General features: G+C 54.1%; 1 protein-coding gene across 3 annotated transcripts in view; it reads right to left on the minus strand.

Moving 5' to 3' along the window:
• Window positions 1–6,017: 6,017 nt before the first annotated feature.
• HIVEP3 (HIVEP zinc finger 3) overlaps window positions 6,018–19,959 on the minus strand; it is a 158,277-nt gene continuing 144,335 nt past the window's right edge. For 2 of the 3 annotated variants that reach the window (XM_030942858.1, XM_030942857.1), the window contains 3 exons: window positions 17,853–17,939; window positions 12,321–13,255; window positions 6,018–10,896 (listed from right to left, as the gene is read on the minus strand). In XM_030942858.1, coding sequence (XP_030798718.1) covers window positions 10,081–10,896; window positions 12,321–13,255; window positions 17,853–17,939 — 1,838 coding nt within the window. In that variant the 3' untranslated portion in view covers window positions 6,018–10,080. The remainder of the gene's footprint in view (window positions 10,897–12,320; window positions 13,256–17,852; window positions 17,940–19,959) is intronic. The other variant, XM_030942859.1, reaches the window with a different exon arrangement.

Here is a 19,959-nt window from a genome sequence, read left to right on the forward strand (position 1 = left end):
GGCTGGATGCACCAGCCTCTCCCCTCACAGATGGGGAAACTGAGGAAACTGTACTGGTATAGCACCTGGGCCTTCAAAGGTGACTCCCAGTACCCAAGCGAGCACTGACTTTGTCTGTTCCTCACTTGCTATGGGAGTTGAGACAAGTACATGCCCAGTTCCCAGGAAGAGCAGGTAGGAAGGGAGTCCTAAGAGGAGGCAGGGCAGGCCTGGCAGCGGGCACTGTGTGGGCAGGCCGGTGAAGGCGAGGCTGGGCCAGGGCTGAAGTCAAGGCTCCGGAGCCGGTTTTCCCAGGCTGTATCTGAGTAATCCTGTGTCTATATTTATCTCCTTCTTTCCTGAGTGAGCAAACAGAGCCTGATGCCAACCAGGCCCGCCAACCCCCACCCCCCATGCCAGCACATTTCCTTCACCTGTAGGGTGGCCCTGGAGAGCACCGCAGTCTTGGCCCTAACTTCGGCTTGGCCTATGTAGGACACATAAGGATGCTTGAACCCAGTGGCTTCTGTGAAGAATCTAATTGTCAGAGGTGGTCAGGGATTCTCCAATCTGGGTCGCTGCAGACATGGGCAGTCATGTTCTGGGCAATGTCAGTGCATTGGAGGCCTGGGAAGAACCCTCTACTCTCAGCATTCAGGAACAAAGGGTCCTCTTATCTCAGATATGTCAGACATGCCTTTCATTCCCGCATTCACACGTTGCTCTAGACATTGGTCCCCCTTCCCTCCAGGATGGTAAATTCCAGGAGGAGGTCTGTGTGCCCAGAGGTCTAGAACACAGGCTCTAGAGTCAGACTGCTCTGAAGCTGGATCCTGGTACCCTGACCTTAAGCTAATAACCTCTTCATGACTCTAGTTCCCTACTTGTTATATGGGACCAATACTTCCTACCTTCCAGGGATCATATGAGCGTTAAGTTAGAGGCATTATGTGCTGACAGATGGGGTGGGCTGTGCTGGGGAGGGGCTGTCTGTCCCCACCTGCAGGCCACAGGGGACATACACACATGGCTCTCACAATAGGCACACACTAATGGACACCCCTACTTTTGAGAGGAACATGCAGTCTGAACCCAGGGTGGATTAAATGGGTTGGGACTTGATCCCTGGAAAGACCCCAGAAGGTGCAGGAGCCAGATACTAGCTTTGCTGAGAACCTCTTCAGAGGTGGAGGAGGCAGGCTAGGTGGTCATTGTCAAGAGATGATGCAGCCTGGACCAGGCCTAGGCGTCATCACCCTGGACCCCCACCAGGATCACCATGGCTAGCTAGGCCCCTGTCGTGACTCTGGTCTCTGCCCTGGTGGTGCCACCTCCCTGACCTTGGAACAGCCTGGGCCTGGTGCACGTGCATGGCAGCCCTATCTGCTCCCAGGCTGGATTAGGCAGAGTCCGAGGACGTGCCGGGCTGGCAGGCTCGGGGCGGGGCGGGCACTGGTGCTGGGGTTGCCCTATGCCAGCTCAGGCCTGGGCTGTGGCAAAGCCTTGTATGGCTCTGGTGGAGAGCTCAGCCGGCAGCACCGATTGGCTGGACTGGCACTCCCAGCTGGGGCTGCCCAGCCCCAAACCACGGGTAACCAAAGACGCCGGGAGCAGGTGGATTAGCATGTCCGCCCACCCGCCTGCCTGCCCGCCCTCCCCAGGGCTGCTCTTTTCCTTTCCTAAAAAGGCAGAGCTGGGCAAGAGAGACGGGCAGTTGAACTCAGGCCTGGGGTAGAGGAGGGACGGGTGGGGTGGTGCAGGTGGCTTTGCTGAGGGATCAGGAATCATAGCCCTGACCCTGGGCCAAGCACTTCTCAGCTCTGGATGTCATCTGGAAGGGAAGCAGTAGGCAGTGGGGTCCCCCTGAAGTAGGTGATGCCTGGAAAGGACTGGGGAATATGCATGTTGGGGTTCCCCAGCCCCAACCCAGGTTCCAGGGCTGCTTAGTAGCAAAGAGGCCCAGATTCTCTTTCCATAGGAAGCTAACCACTTCCCAAATGTGGGGACCTGGTTTCAACTCCTGGCCCTGCCACTTACCGTGAGGTCCTTGGGAAGACAGTGTCACCATTCCGGCACCCTGATTCTGGGCAAATAACTTCACTGTGACTCAATTTCCTTGCTTGTTAAATAGGGCTGAAACTTCCTACCTTCCTGCTGTAGAATAGATGCTGAGGTTATAAGGCGTCTCCTCCCAGGGTCTCCTGAGCAGTGCCCATGATGAATCCCAAGCAGCACAGCCCCGTCTGCACCCTCTTCACCTGCTCTGTGTCCTCCACCAGCTCTTCCTTCTTCTCTCCACTCATGCTCATCTCAGGCTGGCCCATCCTATCTACAGTGGCCTGCCCCGCCACGAGTCTCCAGGACAGAGTGTGGGCTCCAGATTCTGAGCCCAGAGAGGACCCAGGCCTAAGGGTGAGGGTAGGATCCCGGAGTCCTGCAGCCCCAGCCTAGACCTGGACTGGGACCCAGAAAAAGCCTGGTGAAGGCCTCAGCAGCAGACAGCAGTGGCCGCTGCCCTCTGAGGCTGGGGTCAGGGGGACAGGTGAGTGGCCCTGCTGCTAACCAGGGTGTGATCTTCGGCTCTCCCCTTCATCTGTAAATGGGAATGTGCACCCTGTCCTAGTCCACTCCAAATGGGAAAGCGCTTGATGAACCTTAGAGAGCAGCCTGGGAGGCCTGCTGGCCAGCGATGTGTGAAAGATCGGCGGGCCTTGGGCCTGCTGGCAGACAGTGGAGGAAAGAATTCACAGGCACTTTTCATGCTCTCAGCTACTGGAATCTAGGCCCGGTGTCTGCTGGTCATTCCTTGCACCTGTGGCCTCAGGCACAGGGACTTAAAATGGCTACCAGATGGCCATACTAAGTCAGGAGGATGCTGGAGAGAAGCCCCAGCTGGACCCTGAGTGGTCACAGCTGGACAGTCTGAGATTCTGGGCTTCCCTGGAGCCCAAGTTTGAGATGGGAGGAGGCGGGAGGACCTCAGGTTCCCTGAAGGACTACATGTGAGCCACACAAGGGTTTTCTAGTCCTCATACTGCCCCTACCTAGTTGTGCACCTTCGGCTGCTGGGGGCCCTTTGGAGCTTCTGTTTTCCTCTCTAAAACTGGGGACAGTAACTCTTATCTTGCTGGGTTGTTGTAGGGACTACAAATCAAGTTTGTAAAATGCTGGACACTGGGCCTGGCACATACTATGCTATTTTTCTTCTCCTTCTGGGGCTGTTGTGAAGGTCTACTTCCCCACTGGCCTAGACTGAGACATGCCCCCCGCATGATCCAAGGACGTGCTCCCCAGGCACCTGCTCCAACGATGGCTCTTCATCCCATGATTCTAAAGCCAGCTGCCACGTTTGCTCCCAGGGCCTCTTTTGGACTATTATTTTTTTCACTCGCTCACTGTAAAAATCCAGCACCTTTGAGGCTACCACTGTCAGGCCCTCCCCGCTCCCATCGCTGACATCTGCTCATCTCCTCTTCCAATTCTGAGAAGTCCTAGCCTTGTACGATTATCATTAGGGCTGTTTCCAATTATTCTCATTTTCCTCCATTAGGCGTGACCATGTGTGACTTTCTTTAGCCAGCAAAATATGCATGGAAGGGATAGTTGTTTCCACGTAGAAGCATTTACTTGCCAGTGGGAGGCCCCTAGTACTGTTCTTGCCTCAGCCCCTGGGGTCATGGAAGCACAGGGAAGGAGCCTCTATCAGTCTAGATCTCTGACTAGGATAAGCATAATTCCCCTGCTGACCCACACTGAATGTATAGTGAGGGAAAGAAATACAGGTCCCTTGCATTCAGCCGGAGTGTCTGGGTTGCTAGTTTCTGCTGCATAACAGAACCCATCCTGACAGTTACGCCCTGACTCACGGCCCGGATCTCCACTTAAGCCCTGCAATCCTCAGCAATGGCCTCACTTGCCACCTGCACAGCCCACTCGGCACCCTGGATGCTCACTTCCTGTCCTCTTCATCTCCAGTGGTGAGCTCTTTCATCGCACCTCAGCCACCCACGCCTGTGGCTGACACAGTCTTCATCCAATGAGTTAAGACAGCTCACAACATTTTCTTGTTTTCATCCAAGTCGTCACTTGACCACTGGCCTTTCTCCTTATCAACCAGGCCTGCTTGTTCCTTTCTCAGCACGTGGGCTCAGTGGCTAGTGACCTCACCTCTTCACTTGCCAGTGACTCACCTCCAGTAACTCATTGTCCTTGTGTCCCATGGCCTGGCTAACCCTGGGCCACCTTCCCCATGCCCACAACCAGTGGCTGAGGACTGCTGGAAAAACCACACCACTGAGCAGACAGAAGGCAGCTGGCACGCAATGCTATGCAGGTGCCTTCCCTGTTGCCCTGGTGGCTTCCTCTTGCTCCCCTCAAAGGTCATTCACACCTATTCAGGTGTCTTTGATCTTTTCACCCTGCAGCTTCCTCAGGTGACTTCACTCTATTTCCCACATACAATCCACCTTCCAGAGTGTCCCCAACTTCCTGTCACCAAACAGATAGGCTGACTTAATCTGTACTTCCTCCCTCCCCTTCTTTTGGGCCACAGGGGAAGAGGAGTCTACATCTGGCTTCTTGTCTCCTCACCAGCCCATCACACACTCGGTTTCCTTTCCCTGCACCCCACGCTCCCCCATGACTGCCCCTGCTCTCCCCTGTCTCTAGCCCAGGCCCCTAGAAGGTGTCTGTGTCTGCTACCTCCACTTCCCCACCTTGTCCTCACTCTTCAACCACCACAATCCACTGCCACCATTTATTCATTCAACATTCAGCAGCATCTATGAAGGACCCACTAGGCACCAGGAATTGTACTAGTCCAGCTTTCCCAAAAGCCAGCAACAATTAATCCTCTGATTGCTTTGAACGAACAGAACCTCTTAGGCTCTTAGCACTAAACTTCTGGATGGCGTTTACCCTGAGAATCCCCCTTGATCGTCCATCAGTCAATCTAGCCTCTCCTTCTCATGGCTCCCTTCATCCTCCCGACCCTTAGGACTTTTCCAGGAAAGGTCCCCTGGGTGATGCAGACTCACTCTGGATTAGCACCGTCATTCTCTTCCACCACAGCCGTGATGGCTGCTGTGATTGAGTAACTGATGATGGCCTCCCCTGCTAGAATGTGAGCTCCTCGTGGTGGATCTGTGTCTGTCTTGCTCACTGTTGTATCAATGACTGCCTCTCATTGGCACTCAGCAAATCATTGCTGAATACAAAAGGTGGGGACTCCATATCTTTTCCACCCTTGTAACCCCAGAACCCTGTGCAAAGCCTGCTCAGAAACAAATTGTTGAAGGCTTACTATGTTCCAGGCTCTGTTAGCCACCCTGTATATGCCATCTCACTTAATCCGCACACCAGCCCTTATAGATATGGATCATGCCCCTCCACTTTACAGATTTACAAATAGAGGCACAGAGAGGTTAGGTGAGTTGCCCAAGGTCTCACAGGCAGTAAGTGCTGTGCCTCCCCCACTATCAACACTCAAGAACCAATTCACTATTCATCTTGTAGTGAGGTGAATGGGGGCCCCCCGAAAGTTAAGTTTATGTCCTAATGCCTGGAATCTGTGAATGTGGCCTTGTGGAGGCAGGGATTGGAGTGATGAGTGTATAAACCAGGGAAGGCCAAGCATTGTCTGCAGCCACCAGAAGCTAGGAGGGGCATATAATTGATTTTCCTTCAGAGCCTCCAGGAGGAATCAACTTTGCCAACACCTTGACTTTGACGTTAAGGCTTCCAGAACTGTGAGAGAATAATTTTCTGTTGTTTAAAGCCACCTAGTTTGTGGTGATTTGTCACCGCAGACTAGGGAACAAATACAGGCCCCAAACCAGATGGTGCTATATCTGGCGCATCCTCGAGAGGCCTTTCCAGGGTCTGCAAGAGAATCCTGGGCTGTGTGACTGCAGCCTAGTCACCTCCGCTCTCTTGGCCTGATTGCTGTGAAGCAAAATGAGCACTTGGGATGCCAAGTGTCCTTCCAACTCTGACATCGTGGAACCCTCTAGAAAAACCATGAGCCAGGCAAGCAGGGCTATGTTGGGATTTTCAAATTTATTCCAACATGCTAATTTTTTTTTAAAAAATATCCTCAGGCTGAACACTCAGCCAGAGCTGTAATAAAGGCAATTATTATACTTGTAAAAACTTCTCATTCACAGTACAGATGTAATTTACAACAAAGGTCACACACATCAATACTGAGCATTTTTCCTTTTGAACGTCAGACTCTGTGCTTTAGACCTGCGTGGATTTTTTTGTTTTTTTGTTTTTTGTTTTTTTCTTTTGCACTGATATATACCATACCAACATTGCAAGATGCAAGTGTGGAAACTGGAGTTTAAATAAAATTACAGGCAAAACTACCCCATCCCAGTGCAGTTGCTGTACATATCTACAGTACAATTTTTGGAATGTATTGCCATTTAAGAACATAGAAACTTTCTACAGACAATTTCACGTACAGAATACATACACCTTTTAGAAAAAAAGGCAAATATTTATCTTACAGAGAGCATTGTATTTTACATTTGCCTGCACATTTCTTTTTTCTGTTTCTTTTCTTTCTTTCTTTTTTTACATACTAGATTTAGTAAAGTGACCGTAAGTGCCGAAGCGGTTTTCTAATGGAAAGCAGACTGGATTCACAACACAGAAGCAGAATTGGTGGAATAGGCTTTCGGGAACTTTCTTTCCCTGGTCACACGGCAGATCGGTCCCCAAGGACAGGTGCTCAGCCAGGACTTTTGCTTTAAGAAGGATTTGTCTGGAGAAAGGACTAGAGAGAAATCCAGCTCAGATGTATTGCTCATTCCTCTTCAGAAGGACTGGGTGGGAATGGAGCAGGAGCTAGAGGAATCTGGAAGCTAATTCTTTTAGGCTTTTTCCAACAGAGGGAAGCAGAGGGACTTCTGGGTCTGGAAGTTGGAGCTTATGGAGGCGACAGTGCAGGCAGCTGGCTGCTGTCAGGCTCCTGGAGGGTCGCAGGGCTTGAGGCCAGAGTGAGAGCCATAGGTGCGGGCAGGAGCAGAGAGGAGTGGGGTTACTATCCAGGATGGCACTGAGATTGCCAAGGGTGAAGGGCGTCGTGGAGCGCAGGCCTGGGGGGCAAGGACTCACCAACTGAAGGCAAGGTTTGGCTCTGAAACCTCGACCAGTTGGTTCCTCCCCTACTGCCCACACCTAAGGACCAGGGCTAGTCTGTACCGAGGAATGGCCACCCTGCGCATTTCAACAGAGCACGCAGCAGGCATCTGTGCCAAGTCAGCCACTGCCTCCTCTGCTGCTTCCCTCAACAGGCACAATAACATCACAGGCAAACAGGAAGCTTGGAAGTGACTGGGAGCAGGGCAGAAGGCCCAGGGGAGGGTGTGCATGGGGCACACGTCTTTCTCCAAATCATGAAGGTATACCTGTGGGCTGGAGGCTCTGTGCGCAGAGGACTGGGACTAGAGTCCGGAGGAGGGGGTTAGAGCTGTGCCCAGTGACATATACCCAGTCTGGTGGCATTGGTTGTGTCCCTCTGGGCACAGCATCAATGTGGAGGCAGCCCTTTGGTGAGATTCTATTTGTGCATTTCCCCCCATCATTTAGAAGTAGTCTCCAGTGACTCCTGGCCCCTGTGGCTTCTCTGCCTGAGCCTGACGGGCCCGGTGACTGCTGGGCCTCTGCCCTGCCGGCTGCGCTGTTCATTGCTAGGCTGCCCAGGGAGGAAACCTTGGGTGGGTAGGCTATTTGAGTGCAGGGAGAAAAATGCCCACGAGAGCTGGAAGGCAGGGTGGGGTGGAGTGGTGTGGGGTCCCCCACCAATATCAGGGGCTAGTCCACCAGAGTCCCCAGTCTGCTGCTTTGTAGGTCTGGGGCAGAGAGAGCCTGCCCAGGGAGATTTTTAACCTGGGCTGAAGCAAAGGCCTTTATGCAGCTCCCAGACCTCAGCCCTTGAAGCTTCCAATCCGTGGGCAGTCCCATGGGTTAGGGCTGGAAGGCAAGGGTGGGAAAAGCCCTGGCCTCTTGGGACTCGGAGGAGTCACTTTCTGCCAGGCCACTGTCCAGCAATATGGATGGTGTGGTCCAGGCTGGGCTTGCTGCTGCTTTTGGGAGGATGAGAGCCCTCATCTCTGAGGGAAGCAGTCAGGAGCTGCTGGCTAATCTTGACTCCCCAGAACCCTGGAGCACAGTGGACCCCCAGGGAGGCCCTGCCTTTTGTCTCATTTTTGTTTTAGCTCTGAGTGAGGCAAAGGAGAATGAACGAACAAGGTGGTCTGGCTGCAGGCTGGACTGTGGCTGGTTTGTCTGTCTAGTAGGGACTAAGCCGGGGAAAGGCCACGAAGTGGAAAAGGCAAGTACAGCCCCGCACAGGGAACTCACAGAAGGGTCTTAACCCTCCCCACCTAGTGTGTCCTGTACCCAAACAGCTTCAACAGCTCAAGAGCCCTGGGGCAGGCACTTGATTCATACAGCCTGGCTGAGGACTGGGGACTGGCCAGAGAGGTCCCTGCTCTTTATAGGGTGGCATCAAACCCAGCCTTCATGGGCCACGACCATAGTCCCTGTGCTGCCCTCCTTTGTAGAAAGTAAAGAAAACCAGTTCTGGAACAATGGGGAAAAACTCACTTCTCCCAGTTGGGGCAAACACACTAGAGTTCAAGTTCCATAGTTCAATTTGGGATTTAAATTTCTGGTCCTATTATTTTTCTTACAAAGTAGAGTTTTGCCCCAGGAAATGCAGGGCAGCTTCTTGAAGGTAGAGAGGGGGGTAAGGAAGAGGCACTGGCTTGCACTGATTGCTTTGGAGAATTCCAATGACTTAGGACAATTCAAAAATCCTCTAGGTCACGAGAATCTGTGGTGGCTGGGCAAAGTATCAGATACCGTCCTCTCTCTTTTTAAAAAAGAGGTGTAAGACAGCAAACAGGCCCGGGCCATATCCACCAGCCACAGTTCTGGGTATTTCCTTGGGGTAGTGGAGACAGGGGCAGTGTGGGGCAGGGAGAGGGGGAAACAGTCCTGTGGCAAAGTGGTCCCAAAACAGTTCCCTGCAAACCTCTGCTGTGGAGCACTGGAAAAACCCAGCCATGAGTGGAACAGGGTCCCCTGTACCCCAGGGTAAAACAAAACCCAAAACCCAGTCTCAGGAATGACCCCTAAGGCTTGGGCCCTGCCACTTCCGCCTTTGTGGGTAGTTTTAGAACAGAGGAGGCAACAGAAGAGTGAGGCCTTGGTCGGGGGCTTGGGAGCCAGGGACAGACAGTCAGGGCTCCTTCCCCAGCCCAGGGGGCCAGGGTGGGGTGCAGAAGGGAGGTGTTGGGAGTGGGGGTGCGTGGGTGGGATGGCCTGCCCACCTGTGGAGTGCCAGGATGGACCTATGACTCAGACTACCAGAGTATCCAGGGGCCCTTGGGGAGCCAACCCTCCTCCTTCTACCTGCACCTATTATTTTGTGTTGAAATCCTAGGAAAAGCATAATTTTATTTTCTTGCCAAAAAAAAAAAAAAAAGGAAAAGGTTATTTTTTCTGGGCCTGCCTGCTGGGGCCTGGGTGGGGGTCACCTGCCTCTGTTTGCACCCCTGTGCCTGGGGACACTGACCTTTCTGCTGGCAGAGAGGGGTGGCCACGAGCTGGGCAGGGGGTAAAGTGGCAATAAACAGGAACCTTGATCGCATCTGTACACAGGAGTGCTTCCTTTTACATTTAATTCTATATTGTTTGAAGTTTCCCTTTCCTTTCTCCCTCAGTGCACCCCTTCCCCTCTGCCAGCCTCTGGGGTGGGTGGCTGCAAACCACAGTGGGGAGGGTCAGGAGGCTCCACCATCAGCCTTTCCCCAAAAGCATAAACTATTCACAGCCTCAGACCCCTCACGGGTTGTTGTTTCTTTTTAAATGTATGTATGTGATTTGTTTTGTTTCTTTTTAAGCAACAAAAGGCATAGAAAAAGGCACAGGTAACTGCATACATGGGAAGGTACAACAGACGGGGCCGTGAGAGCTCCTGGACGGAGGGACAGATGGGGCTGAGGGAGTGGGATGATTCAAGGAAAGTGGCTGGAAACGTCTGTTGCTGGATACTGGAAGCCAGATGCTGAAGCAGTTGGAGAGAGGCTAAGTGTTGCGGGGGCCCCTGTCCTCAGGCTGATGTGGAGGTGCCCTGGGCTCCCCACTTCCTGAGGGCTTGGGGGAGTCCTGCCTGGTCCTGGGTTCCCCAGAGAGATTCCTCCTCCGGGCTGGGAAGCAGGCAGAGGCCTCCGCCAGGCAGCCCACGGAGCTGCTGCGGTCCAGCGGCGGGGTGGCAGAGGCCTCGGGGTTGGTCGGTGCACGCGGGAACTCCAAGCGGGGGCTCCAGGACTGCGCTGCCCGGCGTCCCTGGGGTGGCCGGGGCAAGGTGTCGGGCGGGGTGCAGGGGCTATGCGTGGGTGTGGGCTCGGCAGGTGCCTCGGTCCCACGGGGTGTCCAGTCAGGAGGCCTGCCCGGGCCTCCGCCGGTCCTCTCCCTTTCCTTGGGGTAGTCCCTGCCCTCCAACTCTGAGGAGAGTGTGAATTTGGAGACCTTAGCCACGGGCGACACGGAGGCTGATGAGCTCTCAGTGGGACTCCAGCGGCCTCGCTCCTGGGCCTCCCGGGCCCCTGTCAGGTCGCTGCCACCCCCGGAGAAGCCACTGACCCAGGCTGCGGTGGGCCCTGGAAGCAGGGTGGGGTGGGCTCCTGGCCGGGCCTGCACCATCTGGATTCCACCGATGGGAATCAAGGGACATGGGGCACGGGTCAAGTGCTGGGAGTGCAGGGGCAGGTGGCTGAAGATGTTCTCCTCTGTCCGGGCCAGGATGTGGCCATGGAAGTCATGGAGGGCGGAGAATGGTCGGGAGGAGAGAGGATGAGCAGGGCTGGGTGAGCAGGAGGGACTTCGGGACTCGGCCTTCTGCTGGGGTCAGAAAACAAGACAAGGTAAGGTGAAGGTTACGTGCTGGGCACATGGGGAGCTGAGGCCTGGAAGTGGGAAGGGGACTTGCCCAAGATCACAGAGCGAGTCCAGAGTCCCGGCTGAGCTGAACCCAGAACCAAGCTCCTGACTCCCTGCCCATGGATGCTGAGCCTGCTGCCATCTCCAGCTCAACAGTGACCATGAGTATGCTCAGGCCCTATGGTCTCCATGCCTCTGGCCAGCATATCTGTCTTCAGAGGAGGGGATACCTGAGCAACGTGGGGCCCTGTCGTCACCCATGAGCCTGGCCTGTATGTGGGTCTGCTGCCTCTCCTGTTCCTAAATGGTCTTCACCCAGCTTCACCCTTGGACATGAGTTCCCACCTGAGGTTCTTGACCTTCTGCCACCCCCAGGAATTTGAATGTGACCCCAAAATTAAAAATCAAGGATTCCTAGATCAGTGTTCCTCCAGGAGTGACAGGGCTGGGTCATGGCAACATGGGGACAGAGAAGGTGTCGGAAGGTGGTCAGCTGACAATGATGGTGCTGTCAATTGAGGGGTCATGGCAGCTGAGGGGACAGGGATGGTGACTGTGCTGACGGGGTGGCAGCCGTGGTGTGTTGGTGCAATGGTGACAGTGGTGGTGCTGGCCATGGGGACAGTGCTGATGGTCGACAGGGTGTCTCTGAGGGCACTGATGACAGTGATATTGGAGATGGTGATGGTTTTGGTTAAGTTCTGCCATCTGCTCAAAGAACACAGGCAGATGGGGATGGGTTGGGGGTGGGGAACTGTATGAGTATTTACACCCACATCCAAGGCCACACCCCTTGCAAGTGACATGATATCATTTGGATATTTGTCCCTGCCCAAATCTTGTGTTGAATTGTAATCCCCAGTGTTGGAGGTGGAGCCTGGCGGGAGGTGTTTGGGTCATGGGGACTGATACTGTCCTCCAGATAGTGAGTAAGTTCTCATGAGATCTGGCATTTTGAGTGTGTGGCACCTTCCCCCCAGCTCTCTCTCTTGCTTCCACTCTGCCATGTGAGATGCCTGTTCCCGCTTCGCCTTCTGCCATGAGTAAAAGCTGCTTGAGGCCTCCCCAGAAACTGAGCAGTCTCAGGAATTTGTTTACAGCAATGCAAGAACAAACTAATACGTGGTAGAACCCAGATCCCATGAACTCCAGAGTCCATGCTCTGTGCTTCTGAGGCTAAAATAAAGTTTAATTAGCCAGTTGATTCAGGGCACCCAGCATGGTGCATGGCACAGTAGGTGCCTAATAAATGTTTGCTAAATTATTAATAACTACTGAGCTGGCAGAGCTGTTTAGTTCCAGGTGTGATACCCAGGAGGGTGTGAACTTGCAACCCCCGCACCCACAGGGGAGAAGCGGCCCAGCCCCCAGGGGCAGGAACTCACCCACGGGGAGGCGCAGGTCTCTGGGCTTCTGCTGAGGAGCTTGTGAGGTAGAGGCGCGGGCGGGAAGAGAACCCGCGGGGCCAGCCCCAAGCCTGGGCCATGCTCCCCTGCTGAAGGGCTGCCCGGCCCAGCTAAGGCCCACTTCCCTGGCAGCACTGACCGTGGTGGTGACTCGGCCTGACCCAGAGACCATCTCCTGGTGGGCGAGTATCTGGGGAGGCCTGGGTCGGTAGCACCCTCGAGTTTGGAGAGCACATGTGCTCGAGGGGGCAGTTCTCTTCCCAGGGGGCGGAGGGTGAGAGGAGACAGCTGAAGTCTTGGAGACCCACAAGGGAGAGGGCCCATACCCCTTCCTGGGTCCACGTGCAGGCCAGGCGGGCTCGGGGCTGAGGCCTGTGGTTCTCGGGCCGGGGAGCATCGCTGGGGAGATGAGTCATTTTTGGTTAGTGAGTGTTTGCGGGCTATTGGTGGACGGCTGCCTGCTTCTTTGCTTGGGGACCATGGTCTTCTCGGGGACACAGGCTTGGAGCTCAAGGCTGAGCCTGTGTCTTTCTCCACAGAGCCCAGAGGGGCCGGTCCCAGCCGGGGGAGGCCCGGCGTGCTCTGGTTGGACATGGAGCAGCTGCTGGCTGTCAGGCGCTCAGCTTCTGAGACCAAGCTGCCTCGTGTAGCCTGGGTGCCAGAGGCGGGGGCATCTGGGGGCTGAGGGCCCGGGATGGGTGAGGAGTCTGCCTGCAGTGCATGTGGTGGGCCAGGCGGGGGCGCCTCTGAGGATGGTCTGGACAGCTCCTCCTGGCTCTCCTCCTCATCCTCATCCTCATCTTCGTCCAGGTCTGAGTCTGAGTCCGAGTCCTCCAGGTCTGAAAACTGGTGCTCCTCTACAGCCTCTGAGCCCTCTCGTCCTTCCGAGTCCTGGAACAGGTCGTCACTGGTTCCTGAGGGCAAACACAGAAGACCCAAGGTCACGGTTGGGCCTTGGCCCCGCTGCCCTCATGGCTGCTCCTCTCTGAGCCCCAGTTTCCTTGCCTGCTGACTGGGCAAAATAGCCATGGCAAGGGCACAAGATTGTGGGGACAACCACGAAACGTAACAGATATGGGAGCGCTTTGTAAATAACAACAGTGAACAATAATTCCTTTATGCCTAGAATGTGCAATGTTCAGTTCTGAGAGCTTTAGGTAAATTTATTCATTTAGACCTCAAAGAATCCTGTGAAGCTGGTACTGTTCTCATCTTCATGTTACAGATGAGGAAACTGAGGTAAGAGAGAGTAATTAACTTGCCCATGGAAGACAGTAGTAGGGCTGGGATTGAGCCACAGCAAAGAAGACAGTCTTTGTTTCACTAGCATCTCAGTGCTGGCTTCGCCACGGGCAAGTTACCCCACCTTGCTCTGCTTGGTCTCCCCCTTTGCCGAATGAATGTGATGGTCTCACCTCATCAGGTTTTCTAGGAGGAGTAAAATGAAGACCTGGCACATATCGAGGGCTTAAAAATAATTATAGCTGCCATATTAACACATTCATGATGAAATCTATTATTCCAGGACAGAGCAGTCACACTGGCTGGTCCAGCAGCACAGAGCCATCCGTGGTCAGTGTAAACACACATCTGCCATGGTGACCAGGCTCCCGGTGGCTGTCACAATGGCATCTGGCAGGTGGTGGCCTCTGGCCTCTGTGGGTGGCTTGACTAAGCTGGCCTCAGGCTGCAGAGCAGGTCCCCATCCCAGCCATGTTCTTATCTGAGGAGCCACTGCCCTTTTGAAGTCCAGGCTGCCTCTAGCCTCCGGGCCCTCCCATTGTCTGCCAGCCCCAGCTCCACCCCATAGTTTTTGACCTACATCCGGCTGAACGCCCACTTTTGTCCACTTTGGACATCTGACGGCTGCATGTTGAGAGACTTGGAAGCAATTGTTCACAAGAGTAAACAAACAACAAAACTGTGATACTTGTTTCAGATATTGTTGGACATTTAGGTCACTTGCACTCCTTAAACAGACTACAAGAATAATAACAGAATTATTGAATAGAGTCTAAAAGTGGGGGTTAGGACTCTGAAATACTAGCCTCCTGGTCTGATTCCTCTGGGATGGCCCCAACCAGCCGGGTCACCTCTAACATGTCAGGAGTCTAGTTTGGGCATCTCTAAATGGACAGCAATCCCGATGCTGGGGAGAACTCCGCTAACATCTGGCCTCCTCACTGGCCCATCGCTAGACCATCGGAACCTGTTTCTGGTCTGCAGAATGAGGCTGCTGACAGGTGGGCTGAGCCAGCCAGTCAGCCCCATCACTCACACATGTCAGTACTGCACCCACCACTGACCAGGAGGGCTGGCACAGAAGCTGACTCAGGCCGCTGGGGCAGCCAGGCTTTGGCTCTCCACCATGTCCAGCTGCCCTGAGGCCAGAAAGCCCGGAACTAGCACTTCCAAGTCACTCAATATGCAGCAGTCAGATGTCCAAAGTGGACAAAAGTGGGCATTCAGCCGGATGTAGGTCAAAGCTATGGGGTGGAGCTAGGGCTGGCAGGCAAAGGGAGGGCCCTGAGGCTAGAGGCAGGGTGATGAGATCAGAGGAGGAATGAAGGATTAGGATAAGAGCAGGACTGGGGATGGGGGTGAACTTTGCAGTTATGCCCCAGGCATTTACTTTCCTTGCCTAGGACTTTGGCAGGGGCCTACTTCATCACCCGTTCACCTGGCCCTGCCCCTCATTTACATACAGCAAAATCCAGGCACAGATGACCCTGTGAGAGGTGGTGGCTGAGTCAGAACTAAGGTTTACAGCCCTTGCATTGTTACGCTGACAGTTTAAAAATGATGTGTTGCACTAAGAAGCAGGGAGTGGTCGGGTTTGAAACTCAGCACCACCACTTCCTTGCTGTGTGACGTTGGATACTTTACTTTCTCTGTGTCTGGTTTCCTCATCTGTAAACTGGGTAGCAATAAAAGCACTCTAGGAAGTTGTTGAGAGGACTGTGAGGGTCTGGCACACAGTAAGTACCCAATAAACTTCAGCTCCTGTCATCCCTGTCCCCCCAGTCTCAGCAGGCAGGTAGCTGGGGTGGGATTGTCAGCACTTTGCAGACGAAGGTCACAGGGGTAGTGTTAGGAGTGATGTCCAGCAGGGAGGGCTCATAAAGACCCTCTTTACTAATGTGGAAGTTGAGACCCAGTGGGGATAATGGCCCGTCCTGGGCACTCAGTGCATGAATGCTGGAAGCCAAGAGTCCCCTGCCCAGCTCGAGGCTGGCCGGGCCCTCCACATCTGCGTTCCTGCAAGGCACTGGGGAATGCCTCTGTCTGGGCGGCCCTTTCCCAGAGCACTTGCTGGAGCGGCCCCGCCCCTGCTGGGATCCACGCCAGCGCTCCACAAATGAGAGTGCTTGAGCGCGCGGCGGGCGCCGCTGGGAGAGGCCACGCGGTGGCGCTGGCGCCCAGCCTGGCCAGCACCGTGGGCAGGGACTGGGCGCCTCGCTCCTTCCAGGCAGTCCTCCCACTCGCCACCTCCCGTTCCACAGACACGAACTCATGCCGCTCCCCCCTGCATGTGTCTCGTCGCGGGAAGTGGAAACTCCATCCTTCAGTCTCTTGGGCGGTAAACCTTGGAGTCCTCCTTGGCTCCTTTTCGTCCTCCCCCCTCCCTTCTGCCCCATATGGGGCCAGCTAAGCCTGTGGGCTCTCCCTCCAGAGCCCACCCAGAATCCCGCCGCTTTTCCACCTCCTGAGCACATCCGGCCTCCCCGCGCCCCCGGCACAGGCCAGAGGACGCCCTGCCTCTCTCCTCCGCTCCAGGGCACCCCCGGTGCCCTTCAGCCTTCAGGCTCCAGGTCTCTCCGAACCGGCTGCCACCGCGCCCAGCGGGCTCCAGCACTAGGGGACCCTGCACCTGTTGCTCCCTCTGTAGGAGAGCTCCTCCCTGACCCCACGTGGCTCCTGACTCCTGTTCCTTCCGGTGGGGGTTCTCTGCTCACACCCCTCTGTCTAGCACAGCGGCCCTCCCCACGCGCCCCAGCCCTCACCTGGCTCTTCTGCTTTCTCTTTGGCTTCACAGGGAAAGCCCTTGCTCTACTCCACCTTCGTTCCTTGCCCAGCTCCCCTGCCATGCCGACTGCCTGAGGACAGGAGCTGTTTTATTTACTGCGGAACCTCCAGCACCCCGAATAGAGCCAGGCACAGAGATTGTGCCCAGTAATTACTTCTGGAATGAATGCATGGATTTCTTCTTCAGAAAAGTGGCTCTGAGCATCCCCCTTCGCTCCACTGGGAAAATGAGGCTGGGGCGGGGCAGGGACCTCAGGGGAGGGCTCTGGCTTAGGCTCAGGCTCCCCTGGTTCAGCCCACCAGGCAGTGGAGTGGCATGCAGCCAGGGTTTTTGTGTGACCTTGGGCTATTTTTACCTGTCTGAGCTTTGACTTCCCTGACTTAACATGCGTGACGCAAGTTTCTGCCACCTGTTTTGAGGACTCAATGAGACAACATGTGTATATGGCCCAGTGTATCCTTGTCAAGCACAGTGAACCCACATTCTAGCTTTGGGGTGAACAGCCCCAAGTTCACTGTGTTCTACTCTATAAAAATGACTTATTCCACCTAAAAGGAAATATGACTTAACTCTTTTTTGTAAGACTACAGATACTCCCCAAATTGGAAAAACAAAAATGGAACAAGACACACAGTGCGTGCATACACACTCCCCTCTGTCACACTCTAAGTCCTGGGGCTGATTTCAGGGAATCAGTATGTTTCCTGCTTTGCTTGGTGCTGGAGAAATGGCTCCAGCCTCCTCCTGTTGAAGGGACTGGCGTCCACCACCAAAGACCTTCTGGCCACCTGTCTGACTGCTAAGGCCTGACAGTGCCCAGCCAGACCCACTGGCTTCGAATCCTCTGCCCTGTCTTCTCAGAGACTGACTCTAAGATGCCTCCTGGGGATTGACCACCATGGCTGGGGTGTGTACGGGGATGGGGCTGGGAGGTGACAAGCAGCTGTCAGGTCTGCTTTGGGCTTTTGTGAAACTCTCCTAGCTCCAAAAGGCCCATGTGTCAGGCCCATGCCGGAGTGTGTAGGCAGGAGTGTGGGTGTGGAGCTTTGGAGAGTATGTGTCCCACAGTGTCATTGTGAGAGGTTGCTGGGATAATTCAGGGCATGCATTTAGAACCTGCCCGACACATAGTGGGCACTCAACGTTGACTGTAAGTTCTCTTGTGTGCATTTATTCAGTAAACATTCACTGAGCACCCATGGGTGCCAGGCGCTCCACCTGCATGATAGATGGTAATGCATGATAGCTAGGGCTGCACAGCATATCCTATCAGCATGTGGGAAGGCGGCTCAATCATTCAGGGAATTTAACCTTTGTCTCTGAGAGTTGGGAGAACTGAAGGTGAAGGCATGGGAGGGAGAGGGGATGAGGAGGAATGGAGCAAAGCAGACAGAAAGGAAGCAGGGAAGGCAAGGAGTTAAGGTGGAGGAGGACGGGGAAAGCGGACAAGGGGAAAGGGGACGGAGGAGGTTGGCAATTGTTACCTTCTTCGGCTTCCAGCTCCTCCAGCACCCCTGTCTCTTGGCACTTTTTGCTGTGGGCCTTCGACTTCATGTGCTTAGTCAGATTCCCTAGAAAGAAATGAGAATACTTAGGCTCTGCTGTGGGGCAGGCGGCCAGGGTGGGCCCAGGATTCATGGAGGTAGCACCTGGCCGGCAGGCCATGGTTTCCAGGTCAGTCAAGGCCCTGCCAGCTGCAGGGGCTGGGCAGGAGCTGGGGCATCCCTCTGCCCTGGTGCTCAGGCCAAGATGTGTAGCCACAGCTGCTGTTAGGGCAGTGCACAGGAGCTAGGTAGGGGGGTGGGGGGAGGGGCGGGGGCTGCGAGGGGACAGAGAGTATAATGAGGAAGTGAGATGCTGGTTAGAAAACAAACAAAAAAAGAAAATAAAAGACAACTCAAGTGCAATAGGTTTCTTTTTTTTTTTTTTTTTTGCTTCTGATTTAAGTCTGGCCCTAGTAGCTGGTGACGCTCATCAGGCAGCACTATTGGCCATCTCAAGTATGGGATGACGTGGGAGGCTCCCATTGACCGGCGTGATGGGTGAGGACTAAGCATGCCCTTCTGGCTGAGGACACTTCTAGGGCAGCCCACAGGACAGAATTCTAGTGTACGTAGAGAAACCAGGGCAAATTCAATATTACGCATGGCGAGAGGGCAGAAGGTGAGAGTAGGGAAGTCTACTGGCCAGGGATTCAGGAGCCACAAGGCTGGGGGCCCAAGCTTGATTTTCATAGAGAAGTCCCATTTCTGGGCCTTCAGATTCCCCAGGCCAATCTACAGTGCAGACACAGGACCAGGGTGGTCAGGGAAGGCCCCGGCAAGGCCTCTGTCCTGCTCCATGCCTACAAAGCCCTCAGAGGGGAGGCTGACTTTGCCCCAAGTTGTAGGTCCAGCCCACAAGCTGCAGAGCAGAGACAGCAGCTCTGTGGAATCAGGGAACAGTAACAACAGCTTCAGTTCCCCAGCAGGTGCACAACATTTCACAGGCCACACAGCTGGGTGGACAGAAGGGTTCTAGGAAGGACAGGCAGAGCATCCCAGCCTGCCCCAGAAGAACACAGGCCAGATGCCTCAGGATATTGCTTTGGGCCCAGCAGCTACTCCCAAACTATGATGTGCTCACTGTTGCCCTGGGGATGGCTGTATTTCCATATGGTCATTAACATCATAAGTCATAAGTGCCCTGAATCAGGTACTCTGTCCCATTAGTCTAATTAATTGGTAAGTTTGAATGGATGGATGGAGGAGAGAAGAATGGAAAGAGGTAAGCCTCCTGGAGTGGAAGAGTAGAGTGATTGGTGGGTGGATAGATAAAGTGGATAAAGGAAATACAAAAGAATGAAGAACAGGAAGAGGATAGACAGAGGGATGGAACTCTAGATGAGCATATAAGGAGATGAATAGGCAGACAGAGGATAGGTGAGTAGATGAAAATAAATGGAAGGATAGATGGAGAATGGGTCAATAAACAGGTGGGATGATGGAGAGCTGGATGGGAGGACGGAGACATGGATGAATGGAAGAATGGCTGGTTGGATGGATGAATGGACACATGCACTTTTACATGCATAGGAGTACAGATAGGAGTATGAAAGAATGGGAAGTTGGATGGGTGGGAGGACAAATGGGAGAATGGTAGGAACAGATAGGATGAGAAGATAAATGAACAGGAAAACTATTAGATGAGATGGATGGTTAGGTGACCAGGGAGAGGGCCCACAGATGAACCAAAGGGTGCTTCTTAATCATTCCTAGAATTAGAAGAAATCTTTAGGGTTTTGCTAAGAGGTTAATGGGGGAACCTTAAGCTGGGATTCCCAGAGGTGTTCAAGTCAAGGGCACCAGGGATGGGAGGGGAGCTGCTTCCTTTCCTCTTTCTTCACCTTGGTCCTGGTTCATGATTCTATCCTTCATGATTTGGGTTTTCCTCCTATAACTGGAAATAAACCTACATGTTCTACTCCTGGCAATAGTGGGAGCAAAGCCATAATTCCAGAGTCATCTTGTAGCCAGAGGGTCCTCAGAGGTCCCTGTCCAACCTAGCGGACTTCTGCCCTCACTGTCATGAGAAGGCAAAGCCAGAGTAGGA

This window comes from Rhinopithecus roxellana, chromosome 12, assembly GCF_007565055.1.
Source record: "Rhinopithecus roxellana isolate Shanxi Qingling chromosome 12, ASM756505v1, whole genome shotgun sequence".
Classification (NCBI taxonomy): Eukaryota; Metazoa; Chordata; class Mammalia; order Primates; family Cercopithecidae; genus Rhinopithecus; species Rhinopithecus roxellana.